This window comes from Oreochromis aureus, linkage group 20, assembly GCF_013358895.1.
Source record: "Oreochromis aureus strain Israel breed Guangdong linkage group 20, ZZ_aureus, whole genome shotgun sequence".
In the NCBI taxonomy this organism is placed as follows: domain Eukaryota; kingdom Metazoa; phylum Chordata; class Actinopteri; order Cichliformes; family Cichlidae; genus Oreochromis; species Oreochromis aureus.
This window is the reverse complement of record NC_052961.1, coordinates 32,198,958-32,220,940: the sequence shown is the minus strand read 5'-3', so window position 1 is coordinate 32,220,940 and position 21,983 is coordinate 32,198,958. Positions and strand designations below refer to the sequence as shown.

Sequence of the window (21,983 nt, the reverse complement as noted above, 5' to 3'; positions counted from 1 at the left end):
TTAACAGTGACTTCTAAAAGCCTTCCATCCAAAGTACGACTCATCGCTGTGCTTTAAGATCGGGAATGAAAGAAGACAAGTCCCACCAGAATGTGTTGTACCATAAAAAGGCCCAAAGCACAGTACCTTACACATATAAGTTACAATAAACAACTGGGTAGTTATACAAAACCTGTGTGAAGGTTTCTAGTCAATGATTCACTGTGTAATAAACAATAAACAGAGCTACAAATGATAAACATTAGTGCAGTGGTGTTTTACTGGAAGTGCAGTGTGTGCCAGCCATGATATTATGGGTGAGATAAAATCCATGCTAAAGTCAGGTTTAAAACTTTTAAGAGGAAAAAAAAAATCAATGAAAGAAATAATAGACCATCTGCTCTCACTTCAGGGAGGCAGCAGCTTGTAATGGTAATGGTGGATCTATAGTGTGCTTTCAATAAATGTTGTGGATCTGCTTTATGAACAGGAACTGTGAGAGAATTACTTCTTCACTCAGACATTGTGAAATGTCTGAGTGAATTCAAACTGAAAGGTAGAAAAAAAATCAAAGTAAAGGTGAGTGAATCAAATAGCTCCAATCACAAATGTCTGTTTAAAAGCTTTCAAATAAAATGTGAGGCAGGATGAATATTTGGAGGACTTTCTCAAAGGACGTTCATTACAGGCAAGAAAAGCAATCATCCTACTGAAACCACAAAAATGCAGGTCAGGGCCAAGATATTCTGTACACAAGCCAGCCCTGCCTCACCTTTATCAAATACAGAGAGTGAATCAGCTTTTGCCCTGCGTGTGTGTTTGTTTCACCGTGACTCAGTCCGACCAGGGCGTACTTTGGAACCAGGAAGTTTTTCACTTCTGACTATGTGGGCCATTCCTGTTAACCCACTCCTTCATGTTAAAGTCGACATATTCTGGTCTCATTTAGGCCAAAAGTCTATATTTAGTAGCCACTGTAAATAGAGTTGTTAAGTTACATTATCTGAAGTGATTAACTGAATTCAATAACAATGAAGATACAATGAAAAGCAAGACATGTTGCAATGAGACGGCACTGAGATTAGATGTACTGAGTTATGGTCCAAAAAGAAAGAAGAGGGGAACACTATTGCAAACTAAATTAAAAATCCCATTCACATTGTTTCTTCTGTATACATGCAGCAGGGGAAATAGCCCGTGTCGTGATAAGGAAAAGTTCAGTATGAATTAAATACAACAGGGAAATTAACTAGAAGATTTCCTAGTCCAACAACTTCCAACTGGTCAAATAAAAAACAGCACTGTCACTTGTGGGATCCAAGTATTACTACTAATAATATAATAATAAAGACAGGATAGGAAAAGCCCAAGGACAAGCTGTGCAAATATTTATCAAAATTGCCGATCTTTCATTATCAGTCATTGTCACATCAAGTATAGAGAGCAGTGTTTAACACCATCTGAGCCAGGACAAAGAAAAAAAAGACTTCTTCTATATGGGATTGTCCTCAAAAATATCTATATATAGATGTGTGTGTGTATATATATATATATATATATATATATATATATATATATATATATATATATATATATATATATATATATATATATATATATATATATATATATATATATATATATATATATATATATATATTTTTTTTCAGAGCCCAGCATCTAGTTGTTTGCTGTGCTACTGCCTTGTGAGGAAAAATTCTGCACTCATGCTGTGAGTAGAGTGACAAGACAAAAAGAAAAAACAAAAACAGAGTGTTTTTGCTTTACGAGTGATATTAACTTGTTAGCGCAACTTAAAAGAGGAAATATGTGAGGATGGGCTTCCTATCTCTGCCTGCTAAAGGAAGTTCGGCGCAATAACAGTTATGGGATAAAAAAAAAAGGTGCGTTTAGAAAAAACAGAGACAGTGGACACTTTCAGTTTTTTGTTGTTGTTGTTTTTATGCCTGCAGAACCAGAAATGGGGGCTGTCATTGCTATGGCACAAATATGTGGTCATTGGCATTCAGAAGAGCAAAGTATGGGGGTGTAGTGTTTGATGTGAAAGGACAAATCTTTAGTAGGTCGAGATGTAATACGCAGACGTATGTTTGTGCTTCTCAGGTTTAGTCACTGTGAGATGGAACTGTACGTTCCTGGGTTTTATTTGATTTCTCCACCAACCCTCCAAATGTGTGTTAAAGTACAAGAGTGTTTATTTCTCTGTTCTCCAGTGTGTAGTGTGTGAAATGTCCAGAATGTCCAGTCTACAGCGTTATAACAGTACCGTCCTCCTCCAAACTCCCCCTCTCCATGGCTCTGTCTGGGGACGGCGTGGTAGCCTTGATGTTGCTTAGGGAACTGCTGCTGCCGCTGGTGGGCAGGGTTCCATTGGTGTTAATGGAGAAGGTGGAAGTGGTAGCGGTGCGGAGGTTGAGGTGTGGTTCGTAACGAGGCAATGAGCTCATGCTGTGGTTGGAGGCCATATGTCTGATTGGCTCAGCCTCGCCTCCTGCCTCGATTACCAAGTCCTCTTCATCTTCATCGCTCTCCAACTCCCCGACGGGGAAGTTCTGGATGATGTGTGGTGGTATAGAGGCTGCAGCACTGTGTGACGAGTAGCCGTAGTAGCTGGCGCTGCTGTCTGATGAGCGTCCTGAACTACCAGATGCTGCGCCTCCTCCTCCGCCTACTCCACTACGAACGATATTGTTCCGCTGGTTGGCAGGCTTTACAGTGATGATGAGGTTGTGGCTGTTGGCGATCATCATGTCCGTCACCTGATCCAGCGACTTCCCACCAACCTCGATACCGTTCACTTCCAGCACTTCGTCGTTAACCGCCAGTAGGCCGGTGCTTTCCGCAAGCCCGCCTGGCACCAAGCGAGAGATGAATATTCCTGGGACTTTCTCCAAGCCCTGTGGGGTGACCCGTACACTGGAGCCATCGCGGATGTAGAAACCCAGTGGTTTTTCCTGGCCGTGCTTGTACAGACGAACACGTCGGTGCGTCTCCGGGAGGATGTCGACGTCGATGATGGACGATACAGGCCGGAAGTCTTTAGGGAGGCTGATGATGACTGGAGGTTTTTTCTTGTTGTGATCAGGCCGCAAAAGAACCGCAGAAAGCACAGTGTTCTTCTTCCTGGTCAGGGAATCGGTACCAAATGTTCCATGATCAGCTTCCTCTGTTAAGTAGAAGACAGGAAGTAGAGAAATAGAAGAGGAACAGAGAAACAAAGAGTATGTTAATAAAAGCTGGTTAATTTTTTCAGTAATACCACACTAGGCTCATTACACATCAAATTGTTATTCAAGCTGACACAGAGTTGCATCATGCAGTTTAGAAGAATGAATAATGCCTTGCTCTCAGCCTGAGGCATACCTGCAGGGCGTCTGTGCTAAACATACACAAGATACTGATCCCTATAGCTCCCCTCAGGTTGTACTGATGCAAAATGGCACACCAGCTACCTCAAGTCAACTCCCATCAGCTCTCTCTGACACACAGCCACCCACAAATGTGCTTACTTATGCTGCATACAACCTCATAAACTGAGTAGATAAAATATATTATACACAAGAGTTTAATCGGCATATTCTTGGTATCAGGTCGTCAATTTTCTCAGCCTTAGATATGCATCTTTATTGAAAATAAATAATGAAATAGAGTGCCCTTATTAAAATGAGCAAAGAAGAGTACAGGCATACAACAAAGCATTATATTCAGTTATGCTGTTATCACCATTGGAGGGAAGAAATTTAATTTTCATAGTAATGTAATAATTATTGTATTGTATTAATTTGCAAAGACAATATTCAATTCTAAATTATAATTATAATATTAATGGATGCATTAATTTCATTATGCACACACCCCTGCTATGATAAAGATGCTTTAGGAGGCAAAGCAGCCATGACCCTGTCAGTGCACTGCAGTAGACTATGGCCTAAATGATCCACAGTGAGTTTAGAACAAAGGCTGGGTACAAAGCAATAATTTAATTTCTTGAAGAGAAACTGATTTTTGCCATTTTAAATCAACTATCAGAAGATGCCGTATACACCAAAGTTTTTAACTAATTATCTGGGGACTTAAAGTTGTAGTACACATTTGTATGGGGTGCTACACTATGGATTACTTGCTGTGGTGACTTCCTGGACTCCATCCAATCCATACCAAAGTTCAAAAAATAAATTAAAAAGATATTACATCTTAATTAGCAAACTTTAAAAGTGCTAGTAGGCAAATTTTTGTTAGGTTGCATTATTTAACTATTAAGCTAAGCAAGGCTGAGCTAAGACGAGCTAAGCATCTCCTGGCTTAAATGATATCACTGTTATCATGTCACTTACAAAAAAGCAAATGCTGACCTTCTAACTTTTTCATGACACAAAGGTCACATTTGAAACAAAAGTACTGTTGTATTTTGGCTTTCACCATCATACAATGCAGGACAATTCCACCAAGGCAAGCAAGACAGGTACTGCTTGCCTCATGAAATCTAAAAACAGAGCTCAATTAAAACCAAAGTGAAAGCAATCACTGTCCTTGCATTGCAAACAACATTACATCCCATATGCTTCCCTTTCTGCCTGTTTGTGCCATCCATTAAACTGCTGCCACTCTGTAACTGTAGTCAGCTATTATCTTTGGAAGAAGGCTTAACTTTGCTTTGAGGCCAGCAGCTTTTTCTGGTTGTCTGCAAATGCTTGTGATCTTTGAAAGGACACTGATGGGAGACTAGCATGTTAGACAAGCTCTAGATTAAATATTTTTTTCTTTTGATACAATTTGGTAAGTTATCACTTTTACATTTCACAACCAGGAATAAGTAGGGCAGGGATGCTAAATACAAGACCCAGGGGCCAGAATCACCAAAGTAATTAAAAAGTAAATTAAAAAGTAAATAAAGGGTTATATGACAGAAAAGAACTACGAAATAGAAATTTCAGGGTTGGTTTTTTTGTTGTTGTTTGTTTTTTTACAATGGGTAGTTAAATGCATGGTTAAACCTTGTGACAGACTGAAAGGAGAGTTTTTTTGGTGTGGCCCACTTAAGATCAAAGTGGGTTGTATGTGACCCTCTATGTAAAATGAGTTTGGCATCTGTGGAGAAGGGTTTTTTAATAATATTATAATTTCAACCTTGATACCCAGGAAAATACTCAGTACCATTTTGAATGCCATGGGGGGCAAAAGATGGCAAAAAATATTTTAGGCTTTATTTTTTAAATAAAAACAATACAAACAGTAACATTAATGCTTGCCTTTTTGTAAAAGTCCCAACGTGGGTGGCACTACAACAAGGCCCAAGGCTGGCCAAGGTAATGGAGGGAAAAATATAACCCTTGGCTCTCTAATAGTTAACCAGTATACAAGAAGCTAAACATTAACATCTTTCATACTCTTCTTTCGCCTCTTCTCCAGTCCCTATTTTTGTCTGTTTCTGGTGATATTTTTATCATCTCTGTTTTGAATGAGTCTTTAACTTGTCCACCTTTTCCAAATTAATAATTTTTTTTCCTGTTTTGACAGCACTTTGTAAACTCTGCTTTTAGATTAAAGAGTGCTATTAATAAAAGAAAAGGGAAAAAAAGGAAAAAAAACTGTCAGTCTTACACTGAATACCTCTCCCCTCACAGTTTGTTTCTCCCTCTGAGCATATATTTGAGTAATCTGGGAAAAAATCCACTCGGGTGTCTGATAAGGATTCAGGTTCTCAGGTTCTGACAGGTACACACCCCACCACTCCCCTCTCCATCCCAAAAGCCAAAACAAAGGATCGATTGTCCCGAGAAAGAGTGGCTGTCTTATGTTTCAGTTCCCATGAGGCAACAGTTAGTGTATACACTTTTACTATATCTTTGCCAGGCTTGATCTTATGGCTCATTTCCACATGAAGAAGAAATACAGCCATGACAACTTTCTAAGAAGTAGGTAAATGCTAAAACACAAGTTTCATCATGCGTGCTAGGTTCTTGTTCCAAAGAGCAATATGCAAATAGTGTACAGATGATGTTTTGAAACACTTGCACATGCGCATACATGCACCTCCCTGCACAGCCGACACAGAGGTTGTTCTTGCAGTGCAGTCATGCGTAGCTCCACATCTCATTTCACTCTTTCTAGACTTCTTTTCATCTAAACCATCTCTCCATCTGCACCATATGAAAGGACCAGACCTGACAATAGAGTTATATTTGAGCAAAAAGAATATGGCGGTCCCTCGGGGCCACTCACAGGCCCTCAGAACAGCTAAGAAACACTATTTTGGTATCAAATGGTGAACACTCATACCGCTTTCTGAGATCACCAGTATGCAACATATGCAAGAATCTACAAAAACACACAAGAAGGCATTCATTTTGAAACAGAGAACAGATGGATTTATTAGGCTTATCTCTGGCTAGTGATGATACCTGAGCCCCGATGAACAGTAGCACAGTGAAACACCATACCCTGAAAACCCATACTTACATTACAGCTCATCAGGGCACACAAAGCTCCCAGTCTAAACTATCTACCAGACCACAGGCAAGACAATATACTACACAGCGTTTGAAGTTTACGGAAACGATCTTCTATTGTTCTTTTTATTTTAGAGTAAAACTCCCAGATTAGTCTAATTTAATACTGAAAAGAACAAACTTCCTGATGCCACATGGATGGTATCAAAACATATTTTAATAGAGTATTGCTAAACCAATAATGTAAAGGTAATGGGGGGTAAAGGAGGTCCTATTCTGTTTTTATCCAAACCTACATGGCCCCCTGTGAAAGAAGTAATTTCCCCCTTTTATTAAATGATGAATTACCTGTCATTAACTATATTTTTGGAAAGCTTATCCACCAATTTCACTAGTCAGACCCAGGCCTGATTACTGCCAGACCTGCTGAATCAAGAAATCACTTAAACAGAACCTGTCGACTTAAATGAAAATGAAATCATCATTTTAAAAAAATATTTTATATTATTTAGCTTCTCTATCTAATATAAAATTTTAAAGTTTTATCATCAGAAACTTGTGACAAATATGAAAAAAAAATAAGAAATCAGGATTGGGTAAAACATGTTTTAGACTGTTCAATAGAGCAATTAGGTGGATGTTTATAATAAACATGGCCAAGTTTTAAAATTATCAGGTCACCAGAGGTGGCAAAAGTACAGAGATTCTGTTCTTAAGTAGAAGTACAGATATTAGTATTAAAAAATACTATTAAATAGTATTTAAAAAACACTGTGTATGATTTCCTGTATTACTGTTTAGGCTCAGATGGGTTTGATGTTTTAAGGCTCGCACTGACATGAAATAATAACTCCCCTCATATAAGAAATATAAGAATAGTTTTGAACTGTGAGTCATGCTGAGTTCAAGAAAAAAAGCTGGTAATGAACATTCTTTGGAAATATGCTCACCGATACCGATATAACTTCAACAATAATTTTTTACAAAATGTCCACACTTTAAAAAAAAAATTATGTTATGTATCTACATTTATTATGTGGGTTATATGGTGTATTTTAAAACTCAACATCTAATGATTTATCATATTTATGTCTATTGAAATCATTTAAATAATAATAATTAGCTTGAGTGACAATTACAACTGGCTAGCCCAGAACAACTCACCACAGAGCTTGGGGAATAGTGTAGGGTTAAATATTTAGTTCAGTAATGACTTTATTGCCAGACAACCTGGACCTGAGCATACCAAAAGAATGACAACATCTAGAACAGCTGCTTTAAAGGGTTTGGGTCTATTTTGGGTCTGTCGCCCATATCCCAAAATTCTCCATTCCTTCCTTTGTTTAAGAAATTCAAAAGGGTAGTTCTGTGTTTGCTGTTGAGTGTGTTTGCATATGTTGAGCATACATCACTTTTATTCCCTCAGTCCCTCGGTAAACACTTTGAGCTTGACAGTGGTCCAGTGCGTAGAGGTATGTGACTGATTTGGCTAATGATTAAACCATTGGAGGCGGACTATAAGGGCAGGAAACAGAAATATTTTATAATGTTCAGATTTCTGAGGATATTTATCACAAGGCTGCTCTTTAAACTGTTTAAAATTTATGGACACATTGGCAATAAATCAGTGCAGCCAGTAATGAGAAACACATGCTAGTGTATTCATTGCCAAGTTTATCAAGTTTTCAGTCTTCACATACCACATGTATGCATTTTTAAAATGATGAGAATAGTCAAAACTTTGAATATTTGGAACAATGGGTTCTTGATTTGAGCCTTAGATTTCAGATTTCACCTATTCACATGCAACACTAAGCACCTTTAACTTAACGTTCAGACGCTCTGATGGATGCATCAGGGCCAACTCAGGGTTCAGTACTTTGCCAAAAGACATTCAAACATGGAGGTTGGAGGAGCGACGGATAAGTAGACCTGCCCCACCTTCTGAGCCACCCTCTATTGCAACTCGTCATATTATCTTAATAATGGCTTAAAAAAAGCAAACACAAAAAATGTTAGTGAAATTTGTTTTTGGATTTTGTGGCATGTTTGAAGAAGAAGGAGAAAAAAAACACTGGCTGACATATTGGATTTTGGTGATTTTTAAATTGGCAGATATCAGTATGGAGCTTAAAAAGCTTTTATATCAGTCATGGTCAAGGAATATTAGCTTTCTACTGAATGATGTTCACTACACTTTTACACTTTTGCATCAAGTTGAGGTCCTTGCATCATAGTCCAACACAAAGCCATCAACATACGCAGCTGTGTGCTGTCATCTGTGGCCGTGTGAGAAATACGTTGAACAACCAGTAACGTGAGCTACTTTCATGTTTGTGATTTAGTAGTGGTCCTGTAGGCAGAGAGGACACAAGTCAGTGAACTCTTCATTTTTGTGGTCGGCTCCACCTTCTTCAGGCTTCTGTAGCCTCTGCACTGGTTGGTTTCCCACAATCCTCTATTCTCAGCCAAAGAACTACACAAACAGACACCAACACCAACCATACTGGGAAAATGTTTGGAAGATGTCAGTTTTTAACACAAACTGATGGCTTAACAAAGAGCTGCTTATGGTTCCATTATGAAAAATATCAGATGAAAGCTTTGTGAAGCTTGTCGACTTCCAGTTAAGCCATCACTGAGTCCCTAATGCAAAGCTATCAAAATGTTTCTTTTGTCCTTTTTGCTTCTCTCCATAACATAAGGTAACGGTTGGGTAGTGTTCTATTTGTCACAGATGAGTCATTTAAAAAAAACAATAAATAGACGAGTTCACAGACTTTAAAACAGCTCTTTATTAGCTTCTTTCCTTCCTCTGGCTTGAAACTAGAAATGTATGACAAGTTTCGGTCCAGAATTTCAAAACCGGTGCTATCCTAGTTTTACTCCTCGCTCAATAATCATGCTGTTTAACTGGTATCAGCGCTCATATTTGAGGTATGATTCACAAACTCTGAATAGAAAACATAATCACTATCCCCACACTTGGCATGGCTCTGAACAGGTTAGGCATTTCAAATATGCAGTGGCTGCTTTGATTTCCCACACTCTGAATGGAGTTAGTGAGGAGCAAAGGAAGCGAAGCAGTGGAGGAGAAAATGACAACCCAGCAGCACATAGCCACAAGTGAGGACACATGCAGTGATGCTCAGTCACTCCTCTCAGTAGCATGTAAGTAACGCACACGAGCACGCACAGGGTGAACAACGAATGCATCTTCATCCTGACACTGAAAGAACTATGATCACTCATTTCAAATGGCACGCACGGGTCAAATGCATCACTGCCTTCAGCACTCTACTTTTAAATGCTCTGGATCGATCATGCTCCACCTTTGTACTCTCAAAGTGACTGTATTACTCGCACAGAAGAAGTGATATGTGTGGGCAATCACAACATGCCGTAACCGCTCACACCAGAATTTCCAGCTTTATTATTATTATTATAGACTCTAACAGATGAAAAACAATAGGCTATATTACACAATTATGCATCGGTGCATCATTGAGCTGCACCTTTTTCTATGGACATTAATATACTTCTTTCTTTAGTAAAGCATTAATGCATGTATTCTAATGATGCTGACCTCTTCAGTAGTGACTATACTTATGATTATCCAGCATTATTGGAGAACCAGAGGCTTCTCCTGCTACAATAGTGACATTAAATCCATTACTTCCTTGTATTAATTGTCCCAGGTGCGGCGTCAGGGAAACCTGATACCATGTCCTGGTGGAAGAACAAGATCAGGAAGGAGCTACGAGAGCTGCCATCATCAGTCCAGCTACTGTAGCCAACACTTTTGGTTCTATGTTTATATTCTTTTAAAAGGATAGTTGTACACTCATCAGTGGTTCGGATGAGAGTAAAACTGTTTAACAAGTGCTGTCCATCAAGCCAGCCCTCCATATAAAACTTATGGCATGTCTCAAGGATATGAGTAAGAACAGCACAAAGAAAAAGACGGGCAGATGAAGGTTGTGGTGTTCTGGAAACAGTCAGGTTTGTTGATGACAAGCCTGGATGTTCACCACACAGCTGGTGCTGCGTTGTTCCTGACACAGAATGATACAGGAGAGGGGGAGGAAAGGGGAGTATGTGATGTGTGTGTCAGTGTGAACTTGGATAGATGAGAAAAAACAGGGGTGGTGCCAAAAACAAAAAAAAGAAGCAGGAAGGAGAGACACAAAATGCAGAGAAAGAGAAGAAAAAACACAAAGAGGAAAGGAGGTGATAAAAAAAATACTTTCAAAGGAGTAAATTCCCAGAGGGTTGCTATTCCTGGTGTGGTGAGCATACCTTCCTGGCACAGCCCAGATAAAAAGTGCCTTAATTCTGCTGATAGGGAAGGAGAAAGAAATGGAAGGAGGGAGGTCAAAGCCAGAGGTGTTGAGAAGACAGTATGGAATAGGGCCAGTCTGTAGCAGGCTACTGTGTTCTGATATGAGTGAGGTGTTTGGGACACGAGGAGGCTGTGCAGACTTGTAGAGGTATGAGGCGCGCTTGAGCAAAGGAAGTCTTCATGTAGAATTGAGCTGTCAATTTGAGTAATTGCTTATTAGATCCATTATTTAAAAGACTCCGGTCATGAACATTAGCCTGCTCCTAGGCCTTTTCATACAATCTGTCATGAATTCTCCATTACACATATCAGCCCTGCTTTATTACCCTGTCTTGACAGCAGCCATTCATCAAAAAGACCAAAACTAAAATCTGCACTGGAGGGGGAAATCAGCTGTAATGAAGCAATGTACAACAACTACAGCTTGCTAATAGGTTTAATGCAGAATTAACACCGTTTATTTGCCAGCTCACACACTCTCAGTATGCATGTATGCGCGCTTCAGTCTTGTCCCTGCAGCATGAAGCAATTCCATCAATTTATTTTGTGCTGACACAGATGCCTCCCTCTTTCCTGTAATACCTCCTTGTTCTCCAGATGTTATTCCTGTTACCCTCATAATATCTCGAAGTCACTGCGGTCCATCTCTCAGCTTGAGTCCTTCTTTGTCTCTGTGGCGAGGCGGGGTCTGCGGTGCCGCTACAGGGGCGATGGACACACCTGCACAGCATCTTGTTGTTTGAGTGTGTGACTGTGAGCTAAAAAGCTACAGCTAGTGTGTAATTAAGCAACCATGAATAAGTGAAAATAAAAGCAAGACACTGAAAAGCATGAAACTATGGATGAGTCTGCCATGTGATTGTTACAGTGGTGCCGAAACCCAGGAAGGGGGCACAGCAGACCCATGACTGGGCCAGTCTGGCCCGAATGGTGGCCGAACTCGCGGCCACACAACAGGAGCAGGCGGCGGTGTCACGTCGCTGGCAGGAAGAGCTGCAGGACCGGACTGAGCGTCATATCGAGAAGCTGGCAGCTGGGATCTGGTCCTGGTCGACACCGCCGCCTCCCCCATCGACGTTCCCGAATGGCGTGGAGGTGGAGGAGGTCCGGACTGTTCCGGATATATACAGGCTATATAAACAGGATATATTCTTCGAATCAAATTAGATCAGGGCCTCAAACAGGACTTTTTTCTACAGATGACTGTTTTAGATCTCACTGTAGGAAAAATACGAGTGAGGAATTCAGCTGATTCACTTTCAGAGTCTGGGGACTGTTTATGCTGGCTCAAATGAAAATAAGGGACCAATCACAAATATTATTAGTCATGATTTGACTTTCTCTACTATGACAAGCCAAAAGTCTATGCTGTGACAAAGTACAAACCATTTCAAGGACAAAACGTGGAGATTTGGAATTCGCTTGTCAGAGACTCACTGGAGAAGCAGATGATTGCATTGCTCAGTTTTGTCACAAAGTGGTATCTGGCGACTATTTACAGGAGAGAAACTTAAAAATGGAATGATTTCATAACTCATTTAAAAAAGTGAGTCCACCTCCTTTCAAAGCCAATCTGTAGGAAATATTGTTTGTGCTGGAATCATGTTACAAAGGGATCTCATTACAGTCAGCATGTGCAGGAAAAAAATTACATGTAATCTTCCAGTATATATATATGTTATGGTTATTCAAGTGTTATTTTAGGATAGACTTATACCTATCCTATAATGTCATCACTTCTATATAACTCTGTTAAAAAAAGAAAGAAAGGTAAGACTTAAGAACAAAATACAAACAGTGAAGGTGGTTAGGCAACAGCTTTTGGGAGCTGCATGTCAGAACATAGCCAGGATAAATATGCTACAATGGTGAGATTTTAAATAATAATAATAATCACAGATAAGCATATTGGTTATCATGCTTCAGATCAATAACTCTGTTGTTTCAAGCCCAGGGGGACACATGGCTTAATTAAAAATCGGGAAAGCACATCTTTCTGCTTGCAAGTGAAACTAAAAGTCTAAAGATCATAAATTATCTGGCAAATTATCTTGACACTGAGTGGAAAAAAAACACATTTCATAGTACATCCATGATATTCACATTACAACAAAAATAACTGCTCTCTCTTTGTGTCAATTATTTTAAAACCAGAAACAAACATGCATGTCCGAAGCTTCTGTTTCAACTCATGAAAACAACTACAACATATCAACGCGCACCTATAATGTGTGGCAAGCCGACAAAGTTCAATCACATCTCATAAAACAGTGTGCGTGTCCCCCTGATCTTTTCTCCGACTAGTATAGTTCAGTTAAAACCTCTCCATCCCACTATCAGTTTACTCTCCATGGTTTGTAACAGTAAACAGTCCACTTTCGTTCTCTTTTCCCTACTGCCCAACCCTCACCCTCCCCGTCATCCAACTCCTTCTCCTAATCGAGTGTGTGGTTTCTCCCTTCTTCATATTTCTCATGCAGTCAACACATTTCCTTCCCTCCTTCTACCCATTCATTTATTCATTCATCTTCCTTAACCAACCCTAAGCTGAGAAATTCTGACAGCCTCTATATAACAGAGGCTGGCCTCCTGCTGTCTCACCACTGCTCTTCCTCCATCTGCTTGCAGCCTGCATAGAGTCTCATTCAGACAGGTTTCAAAGGAGAGACCGAGCAGGGATCTGGCTCACCTCTCTCATTTCTGTCCTCCATGTCCCTGCTTACTTTTATTTGATCTCCTTATCCTTTCTCTGCTCTTCCTCTGTCTACCTTGTTGACTGAGCTGAGCTGTGGAGCTGAGGGTCCAGCCTGGCCTGCTGTCCTGTCTAATCTAGCCAGCAGACGTGATCAGAAGCTGGCCACATTCCACCAAACCCCCCTCCGTTCAATCTTCCTCCCTTCTTCTTCTCCATTTCTTTCTCTCTCGCCCACCCTCCCCAGCGTGGGCCTCACTCTACATTCCTCCCTCACTAATACTATTCCCGCTATCCTCCTCCCTCACTCATTCCCTCTCTTGCTACCTCTTGTTGCATTCCGATCGCACTAACACTACTCCCTCTCGTCTCCCCACATCTCTAATTACATGCATTGCCCAAACAATGCCTTATACATTACTCCCTCTTTAGTACTGTTTACTGTCCCTCTCTCTTTCATCCTTCAATCTCTTATTAAGCTCAAGTTCTGCTCCTCCTCCACACATTCTTCCTTAAGATTTACAAATTCATCATCCCCTCACTCATCACAAACAGCATCCTAGGGAATACATCATGCTCTGTAGAAAACCTCACATCCAAATCAAGGGTGGCTGATTTCTGTTATTTTTACAGACAGAGCTCCTCAGGGAAATGGCATCCTTCACACCTGCCACCATATCTCTCTTCAGCATATCCTTTTAATTTAAACCCACAGTAAAAGTGCATGTCTTTAGTTGTGGTGTCCTTACTTAATCTGAAATCCTATGCTTAGTCAATCTCATCCTTCTTCTTCTGTGAATGTCACATTCCCACTCCATGTCCGTCTCAGTGCACTTTCATTATCACTCCCTGTCAGTGCCAAGCAGATTCAGGTTCAAGTTCTTATCATATTCAGACACTTTGCATGTTTTGCAGGCTAGGTGTACTTTCACACTGAACATATTCCATCTCTGGCTGGATGACTCATTCACTGGTTACTAATTAAAAGGCAATCCCTGCTGGGAAACACAAATACAATCGTTTCTGTCCCTCCCTATACCTTTCCCCTTTACGTTAATGGATAAGAGTTAGGAGCTGAAACTGTGAGAGCAGTGAGCAACATCACTGAACAAACACACACCCTGGGATTGCCTGAAAGCTGCTACTGCTACATGGATGACGACCTGGACACTCTGAAAGTTGCGTGCATACAAGCACAAAGGGCGTTCTGGATGACTGATACAGACAAACATGTTGTCAAACTGAGGGAAAACTTCTTCTGCCAGCCATGTTTAAAGACAATTAAACACAAGGCTGAGTGTGTATCTCATTTTTCCTGTTTCCCTTAAAAGAAGTATTTAATATTAATGCTAACTCAATATACATAGGCCAACAAAACCACTGAAACAGCACATCATTTTGTTGAGCAAGTTGCAACCCAACTATAAAGTGGAGCAGTTCAAGACTGAAACATCCTGGGGCTTCTGAAAATGTAAAGCAGAGCTACAATGAGGCATCCAGGCAGATGTACTGGCTAAAACGGTCTTACTGCGAATATACCTACATCAGTGCACATTTTTTTTTACTACTTTATAAGAGTGGTGGTATTAGGTTAATAATGTAGTACAGGCTAGGCTACACACTGAATTAAAACCACTAAGAGGTGACATGAAACAGGCTGATTATCTTGTTGATTATCTGGTTGGAGTGTAATGTTTCTGCTGGGAAATCTGGCATTCACATAACTGTTAATTTGGCACATACAACCAACCTAATCATTGTGCATACCAGGCACACCTGTTTATGGCAGCGACACTCCTTGATGGCAGCTGTCTCCTCCAGCAGAACAGTGCACCATCCTACATGGCTGCACATGTTACAAAAAGCCTAAATGAAACCAAAAGCTGGACTTCGTCAGCAACCAAGACAGAAATTGCTTACATGAGAACAACTAATAGCATTAATCACTAACTCACTCACTTTAACCCGACTATACCCATTATTATTCATACATAGTCTCTGAGAGAGACACACACGCCTCTAAGTAGTTACAACTGCATGACACAGTGAGACATATTAATAACAAGTGAAGTTGTCAAAAGACCTCAACAAAGACAGTCTTTGCAAATGCTAGCAATCATGCTCCCAGCATGCTTTGCAGCATTAATCCACCTATGAGCAGGCCTCTTTAGGGGTGCCATGACAACCAGTAAACAGTGGACAACTCACTGCCAGCCCAACAGTCATCAACACATTGTTCACAGATGGAGGGGTGGGGGTGGAGGGTGTCAGGGAATACCCAGTGCTGCTGGGTTGTATTTGTTGTGCGTTGAAGAGATTTCAAAAATGACCAGTAGTCAAAAACAGAGGCACAAACACTTCACCCATTTCTCAGCAGTGAACAATAAGACATTAATGGCTGAATAGCACATAGGCAGAAAAACAACAATGTAGGCATTATTTAACAACCAGACACCAACATACAGTTGCAGCCTAGTATCCATCGAACCATCTGCACGTCGACGAGTGGATGAAACCTAAAGCGCCCAGGCTGAGTATACACAGCCTAGATTTAGTCTCTGAGACAAATAAAATTCAGTGCCAAAAATAACCCTCATTATACGCATGAACTGTACAGTGCACAGACTAGACACCCTTTTAAAATAAACACACAAATCATCCAAATCACTGAATGTGGAGATTGTGGGCAGTTTTTTGGGGGTTTTTTAGCTCTGAGTTTTCTTTCCCAGTCCAAGTTCAGCAGGTTTTCACTGCACTATTCCACACCGGCCTAGTTGGAACATAATTTGGCCCCCACTGCTGCTTTATCTGAAGCCTTGCTCTTATGCAATAATGACCAATCACATCTGACTGAGACATTTACATAATTACTCAGTTGCAGTCTTAAAGGACATAGAAGTCTAATAGCATTCGAACTGATGACTGGACTGCTGAAATTCTGAACTGATGCAGTGCAGTACACTAAACACAAACACAATTAAACACTGTGGTAGGGATCATGACCTCATGATCCTCATGCTATTTATAACTACCTGTACATATGAAGATTTTTCATTTGGATGTTGGGTCACATGCAGATATCGTAACAAGATCATTAGTTTAAGATCAGTAATACTATTTATGTTTATGTTCCAAAACGGAACACAAGACATCTTATTTCAAAAAGATCGGGGTTCTAAAAGATGTAAGAAGCTTTCCAGATAAACAAGCACTGAGTGTTAAAAAGCTTCCGCATTGGCCCCAACATGGACAAGCCATTAACCTGTTATAGAGCCATCATCAGAGATGAGATCCAGTGCCTGCAGATATATGATTTAATAAATTATCTATAAGCTGCGAATTTGCTGCTTCCGTACAATGCACGGCTTTTTATGTTCAGACTAACTTGGACCTAACGGTAAAGTAAGGGGGTTTCCCTGCTGACAAATCAGGAGGGAAACCAGGGTTTCAGGTCAGGGGGTCTGCAGGGGGTTATGGCTGCATTAGTGCATCTGTGTGTGTCTTCTGTTTTTGTTCTGGCTGGGATGCCTGCCGAGGCGGTGTTTTCATGCGTTTTTCATGTGAGCAGCAGTGAGCCCAGCGTGGGGCTAGTGTCTGGAGCATGTAATTGAAACACAGTCCCATGCAGCGATACACACTGACCCCACTAATCTTCTTCTGACAAAGTGGCTTAGCTTCTATAGGGTCATATGGCACAGGCTTAAACACAACAGGCCCAGGCAGACCCCGGGGTCCTCCCCACATTCAACAGGTCACATTTAGCAACTTAGTGATTAGGAATACACTCCAAAATCAAAGGAGAGGTTAAACCTTTGTACGTATACTCTGACAGAAACATGTTTATGTAATCACTATGGATACACTGATTGTGAAAATTATAGGCCAACAGCAGCATTTTGTTTCCAAATCTACTTCTTTCCCTTTTGTTGTGCTTATACCTCATTTACTCCATGATAACAAAAAAAAAAAAAAGAAAGAAACAACTGACCCCATTTAAAGTCTTTCAGCTTTTTGTAACACAATCTTTGAACACTCAGCTCGTGTGAAATCTTGAAGACAGAACATATTAATGTTGACCACTGACATCAGTAAATGCCATGTTAATTGGCAATATGCCAATATCAGACACCAAGGCTGGTATAGTAAGACCTGCAGTAATCATACACATGAAATAAAGGTAAGCCATACTTGTGAGCATGAATTTAGAGCAGCCACAACTTATTCCTTTATTAGCTAAAGATTAAAAACTTATCTACAAGGGGAACTGCAAAAGCACAGCAATTATGGCAGGAACATTGGTAATGATTACACCAGAGCCAGCAAAGGAAGTTAGAAACTGCAGCAGCAGTGTTTACAGAAACACTGTTCGACAGCAGCACTGTCAAACTTGAAACCCGTATTTCCAAAACAGTCAGACACGTAAAAAAACAACTCCCATGCAGCTACCGAGCTGCAATACAAAACAGCCTACTGGACAAACTCAAAGTGAACTCCATTAGTCTACTCTTGTTGTTTTGCTCAGCTCTTATAGTGAACTCCTCATTTCAAGTGCATTCTTCCTCTCAACAAGCCCCCTAACCTTAGCTTAGTTAACTAGAAATCAATAAGGAAAAAAATAGAGGCCAGTGGTTTAGCATTTACCATTTAGTTTGTTTCGCTGAACATGGCAACATACAACAAGTAGCCTAAAAACTTACAATGTAAAGTGACACTTAAGTATTTATAACTCTGTCACAGCTATAGTCAATAGCCTATCACATATTTCTAAGCTGTGCTTTTCAATGCTAATGACTGTATTTGCATTTCCAATGCAAAGCAGATGTAACCAAGCAAACAAATGAAAACTTGGGACTCTTTGTCCAAACACTTCCTCTGTGCATACCTTTCCTCTGGAGGAACAGCCTGAGTAGAGGGTTAGCTGTGGAGATGGCCTTGTGGTAATTGTCGTCATTGTTGATGGGCAGCAGGTCACCGTGCACGTCAGCATAGCCCACCAACAGCTCCACGTTGGGGATGCGATGCACATGCTGCAGGAGACCGTAGAACTCGTCGAAGCGGCCTGGCTTGGACCGATCCAGAGAGAACCGACGAAACTCTGCACCAAACTGGGATGGGGCAGAAAGGCGTTCACATGTGATTGCAAATGAACACACAAATACACACAGAGGTGTGACGTATGGCCGAAACCAGGGTATGAAACAGTGCTTGATAAGCCTACTTTGTACTGATGCGTAAGCCAAAGCACACCACGTGTGGTAAATTATTCACGTGTTTTGTGTATCTCTAGGCTTGCAGATTAAAGCTTTTATCAAGCTACCACACAGCGTATTTATCATGCAGCTATTAGAAAGACAGTGTGCTTTCAGCATATGTACAATCACCACAAACGTGTTGCTGGTTTACCCGTTTAAGCCCGTGGGCTGACTGGATCAATGGCTGCAGATGCCTAATCTTTAGGCAGCTCTGTAGCTGAGACAGAGCACAATGCCTCATTGGTAGTGCTAGTGAGAGGTACCGGCTGTTGTGGTTACTGTTGCTCAGCACTGACAAAAGATGATCTCCCAGCTTAATCAGTTATTTTATGCATCAATGCAAAGCAGAGTTAATTTAATAAGTGGTTGGGGACATAAGGAAGATAATCTTAACTCAGAAGAGTCAAAAAACTTAAAAATCCCGGGATAGCTGATTAAATAATAATAATAGCTATAGTAACTAATCTAGGTAAAGTATGAGGAAGGCAAAAAATGAGTGTTGCAGCTGAAAATATTTGACAGCTTGTGTCAACGCGTCCAAAAACGTCTAGAACAATATAGTCATTATTCATTACACTTATGTGTGGTCATGCCTCAGCAGGGCGCGGATGGAGCCACGAGCCTGACGCAGGCCGTGTGACACCTGTAACCGCAGGCAAATAACACGACAGGCAACGACTGACACCTTTAACCGACGTAATTTGACATAAACTTTTGTTAATTTGAGCAAACTTTCCACGCAGATTAAATTAAGTTAAAGAGTTGACTCAAACTTGAAGTCAGTACTCGGTAAACGAGTAGGAGAGTACGGCGGAGAAGGCTGTGACAGGTGACACTGGCTCACTGCGCAGTCAGCTGACAAAAACCCTCCACCTTGCCACAAACTAGCTAGCCTTTAGACGTAAAACGACCAAAAAACTACGCCACGGTTACCAATAAAGTTTTAAGAATTGTAACCAAACACCCGGGTGGTCACAGTGAAAAACAAAACAAAAAACCGTTAGCTCCTCTTAAAGTTTATAAGCCTTGCTTCATAATAACCCGCTATCAAGCCACTTTAGCAGGCTAAATTAGCAAGAGTGGATTTAATGAGGACGAAGGTTGTCGGGAGTACAAACACTGGAAGGATACCTGACAAATAAGTGTCCGTACCCACCTTGCTCTTCACCTCCACTGCATTCAGAGAACGGCTGCTCGGCACTCGGTGGTTTTTGTTCATGTTTCTCTAGCAGCGGGACCGCCGCCAAAGCACTCACACTCTCTCCCTGCTCCTGCCGCCGCTGCCAATGTCTATCCACAAACCCCGTGTGTCCACCAGTTGTTTTTAATGTTTTAGTTGTGGGGTGTTTCAGTCGCACAGACTACACCGCGACTTCTTGACGTCCGCCGGTATGAGTGGTCCCTCCACAGAATGCGACAGAGGCTGTCAATCAGCCAGCTTCAGCTCGTAAACTTGTCTCCTCTCATACTTGCCGCTGACACCGTAGCTACAGCCCCACAGCGTACCGTCTCTGGCTTACCTCTGCCTGCGACTCTCTCTCCCTGCCCGTGCCCGGAGAGCCGGAGATACGGGACTTCAAAATAAAAGGCGTGGCATTTATAATACTCTGTGGCTTCAAAATAAGAGCCAGCTTCCACCTCACCAGCATTATCCCACTCTGTCCTGGCACGGTGTGGCAACCATGCTCCAAATAGCTCGAACAATAATGAACAGTAATGCCTCATTTTTTGTTTTTAATGTCATTCATAAATAAAAAAAACTATTTTAAGTGGGGGGGGGGGGTGTTTGCCATCATGTTAACTGAAGCACTGATGCACTTAGAGTTGTACTTTCTCACTCTAATAACATAATGATGACCATATCTCTAAAAACCCTAAATTAAAATCGTTTGCATTAACCATTTAAACAGTTATACTGTACCCAGTAAAAACTAATAGTGTAACAGAGATTTTACGATAGTTGAATGAAGTGTTACCTGCGTATGTAGAATTCATATGGGTACAAAAAATAAACTGTAGTTCCTGCTCTGGCTACATCTTGTGAGTGTTTTAATTTTATAGTGACATCTTATGGCCAAAACCAATATATACCTGCTGCAGCTGCTGGCTACCTGCCCGGTAAATGCAGATACTTAACCCTTTCAAACTCGATGCCTTCATGGTATGTTTCGGGTCCGTTTTAACCCAGACCAAGAATTCCATCATAATAAATGTCTACAAGGTTTTGTTGTTGTAGACATATTAATTTACAATGTATAAACATCCCATCTGACGTTATTAAATGGCTTATTGATGCGTAATTATTGTTTCCAAGACAAGGCATCGCGTAGTTTTTACATTTTACAACATTCATCTTTGGAGAAGGGCATCTCTCACACAATGCCATGTCCTTTTTTTACATAAGACATAAAAACATGTTAGAAATAATTATTTAATTATATTTAATTGAAAGTGAAACTGGCATTCTGGAACTTTTGGAATTTATTGTATAAACAGATAAAGAACTTTTTTAGCTGAATACAGCAAAAGGAATCTTAGCAGGGTTATTATCAGTGAGTGAAAACGACTAAAATATTCCTTTAAAGTTACTTTACAGAGTAACATTTTGACTATGAATAAAATCCTAAAATCCTTCTCTCTTTAAAAAAAAACCAAACAAACAAAAAAGCAACAACAACTTTAGAAGTCAGATTTAGTTGGTCAAATAAGAAAAATGCATCCCTCTGCACCGTCACTTTGACATTTTATATGAAAATCGAGATGTATTTGTTGAGTAAATAAAACATAACGCTAAAATTCCATTGATCAAAATTTCAGCTAAAAGCACTCACTTTAGTTCAGAAAATGAAAAAAATTGATAAGTTGCACAGTTGTACTAAGCATGTAACAAACTCACAGCTCGACGTTTGTTCACATATTACTTGTAGACACTAGAGGGAGACAGAGACTGCGAAGGGAGATGCATGTCCTTGTTTTAAAAACTACAAATGTTTCGATTTGAAGATGAAATATACACATATTTGACTGAGCGCAGAAAACAGCAATGATTTATCTTCCTCTGAAAGACACAAAACACAACAGTTTTGGGGGTTTTTTTCAAAGCTTATACGTGTGTAGGAAATAGTTGGAGTTCCTCCTTCTGTATAATATCCTGCTTCATGCAGGCAAAGGATTCTTCACATGACTGGAAAACAGAAGGCAGACACAGGGGTAGCTTATGTTGATACAGTCATGTGCTTTTCATTACA

The 21,983-nt window shown here is 40.4% G+C and overlaps 1 protein-coding gene across 1 annotated transcript; it reads right to left on the bottom strand.

The window, feature by feature from the left end:
* Nucleotides 1-1,622: 1,622 nt before the first annotated feature.
* pard6b (par-6 partitioning defective 6 homolog beta (C. elegans)) lies at nucleotides 1,623-20,301 on the bottom strand. Its single transcript, XM_031728780.2, has 3 exons — nucleotides 19,892-20,301; nucleotides 18,366-18,588; nucleotides 1,623-3,166 (listed from the first exon to the last, which is right to left on the bottom strand). The coding sequence occupies exons 1-3, from the start codon at nucleotides 19,952-19,954 to the stop codon at nucleotides 2,247-2,249; spliced, it is 1,206 nt and encodes a 401-aa protein (XP_031584640.1). The 5' UTR covers nucleotides 19,955-20,301; the 3' UTR covers nucleotides 1,623-2,246.
* Nucleotides 20,302-21,983: the final 1,682 nt, after the last annotated feature.

Coding starts and splice junctions, on each gene's coding strand:
- pard6b (XM_031728780.2), bottom strand. CDS start 19,954: ATGAACAAAAACCACCGAGTGCCGAGCAGCCGTTCTCTGAATGCAGTG. Junction 18,589..19,891: donor CAGTGGAGGTGAAGAGCAAG/GTGGGTACGGAC, acceptor GCCCCATCCCAG/TTTGGTGCAGAGTTTCGTCG. Junction 3,167..18,365: donor GCTGTTCCTCCAGAGGAAAG/GTATGCACAGAG, acceptor TCTACTTAACAG/AGGAAGCTGATCATGGAACA.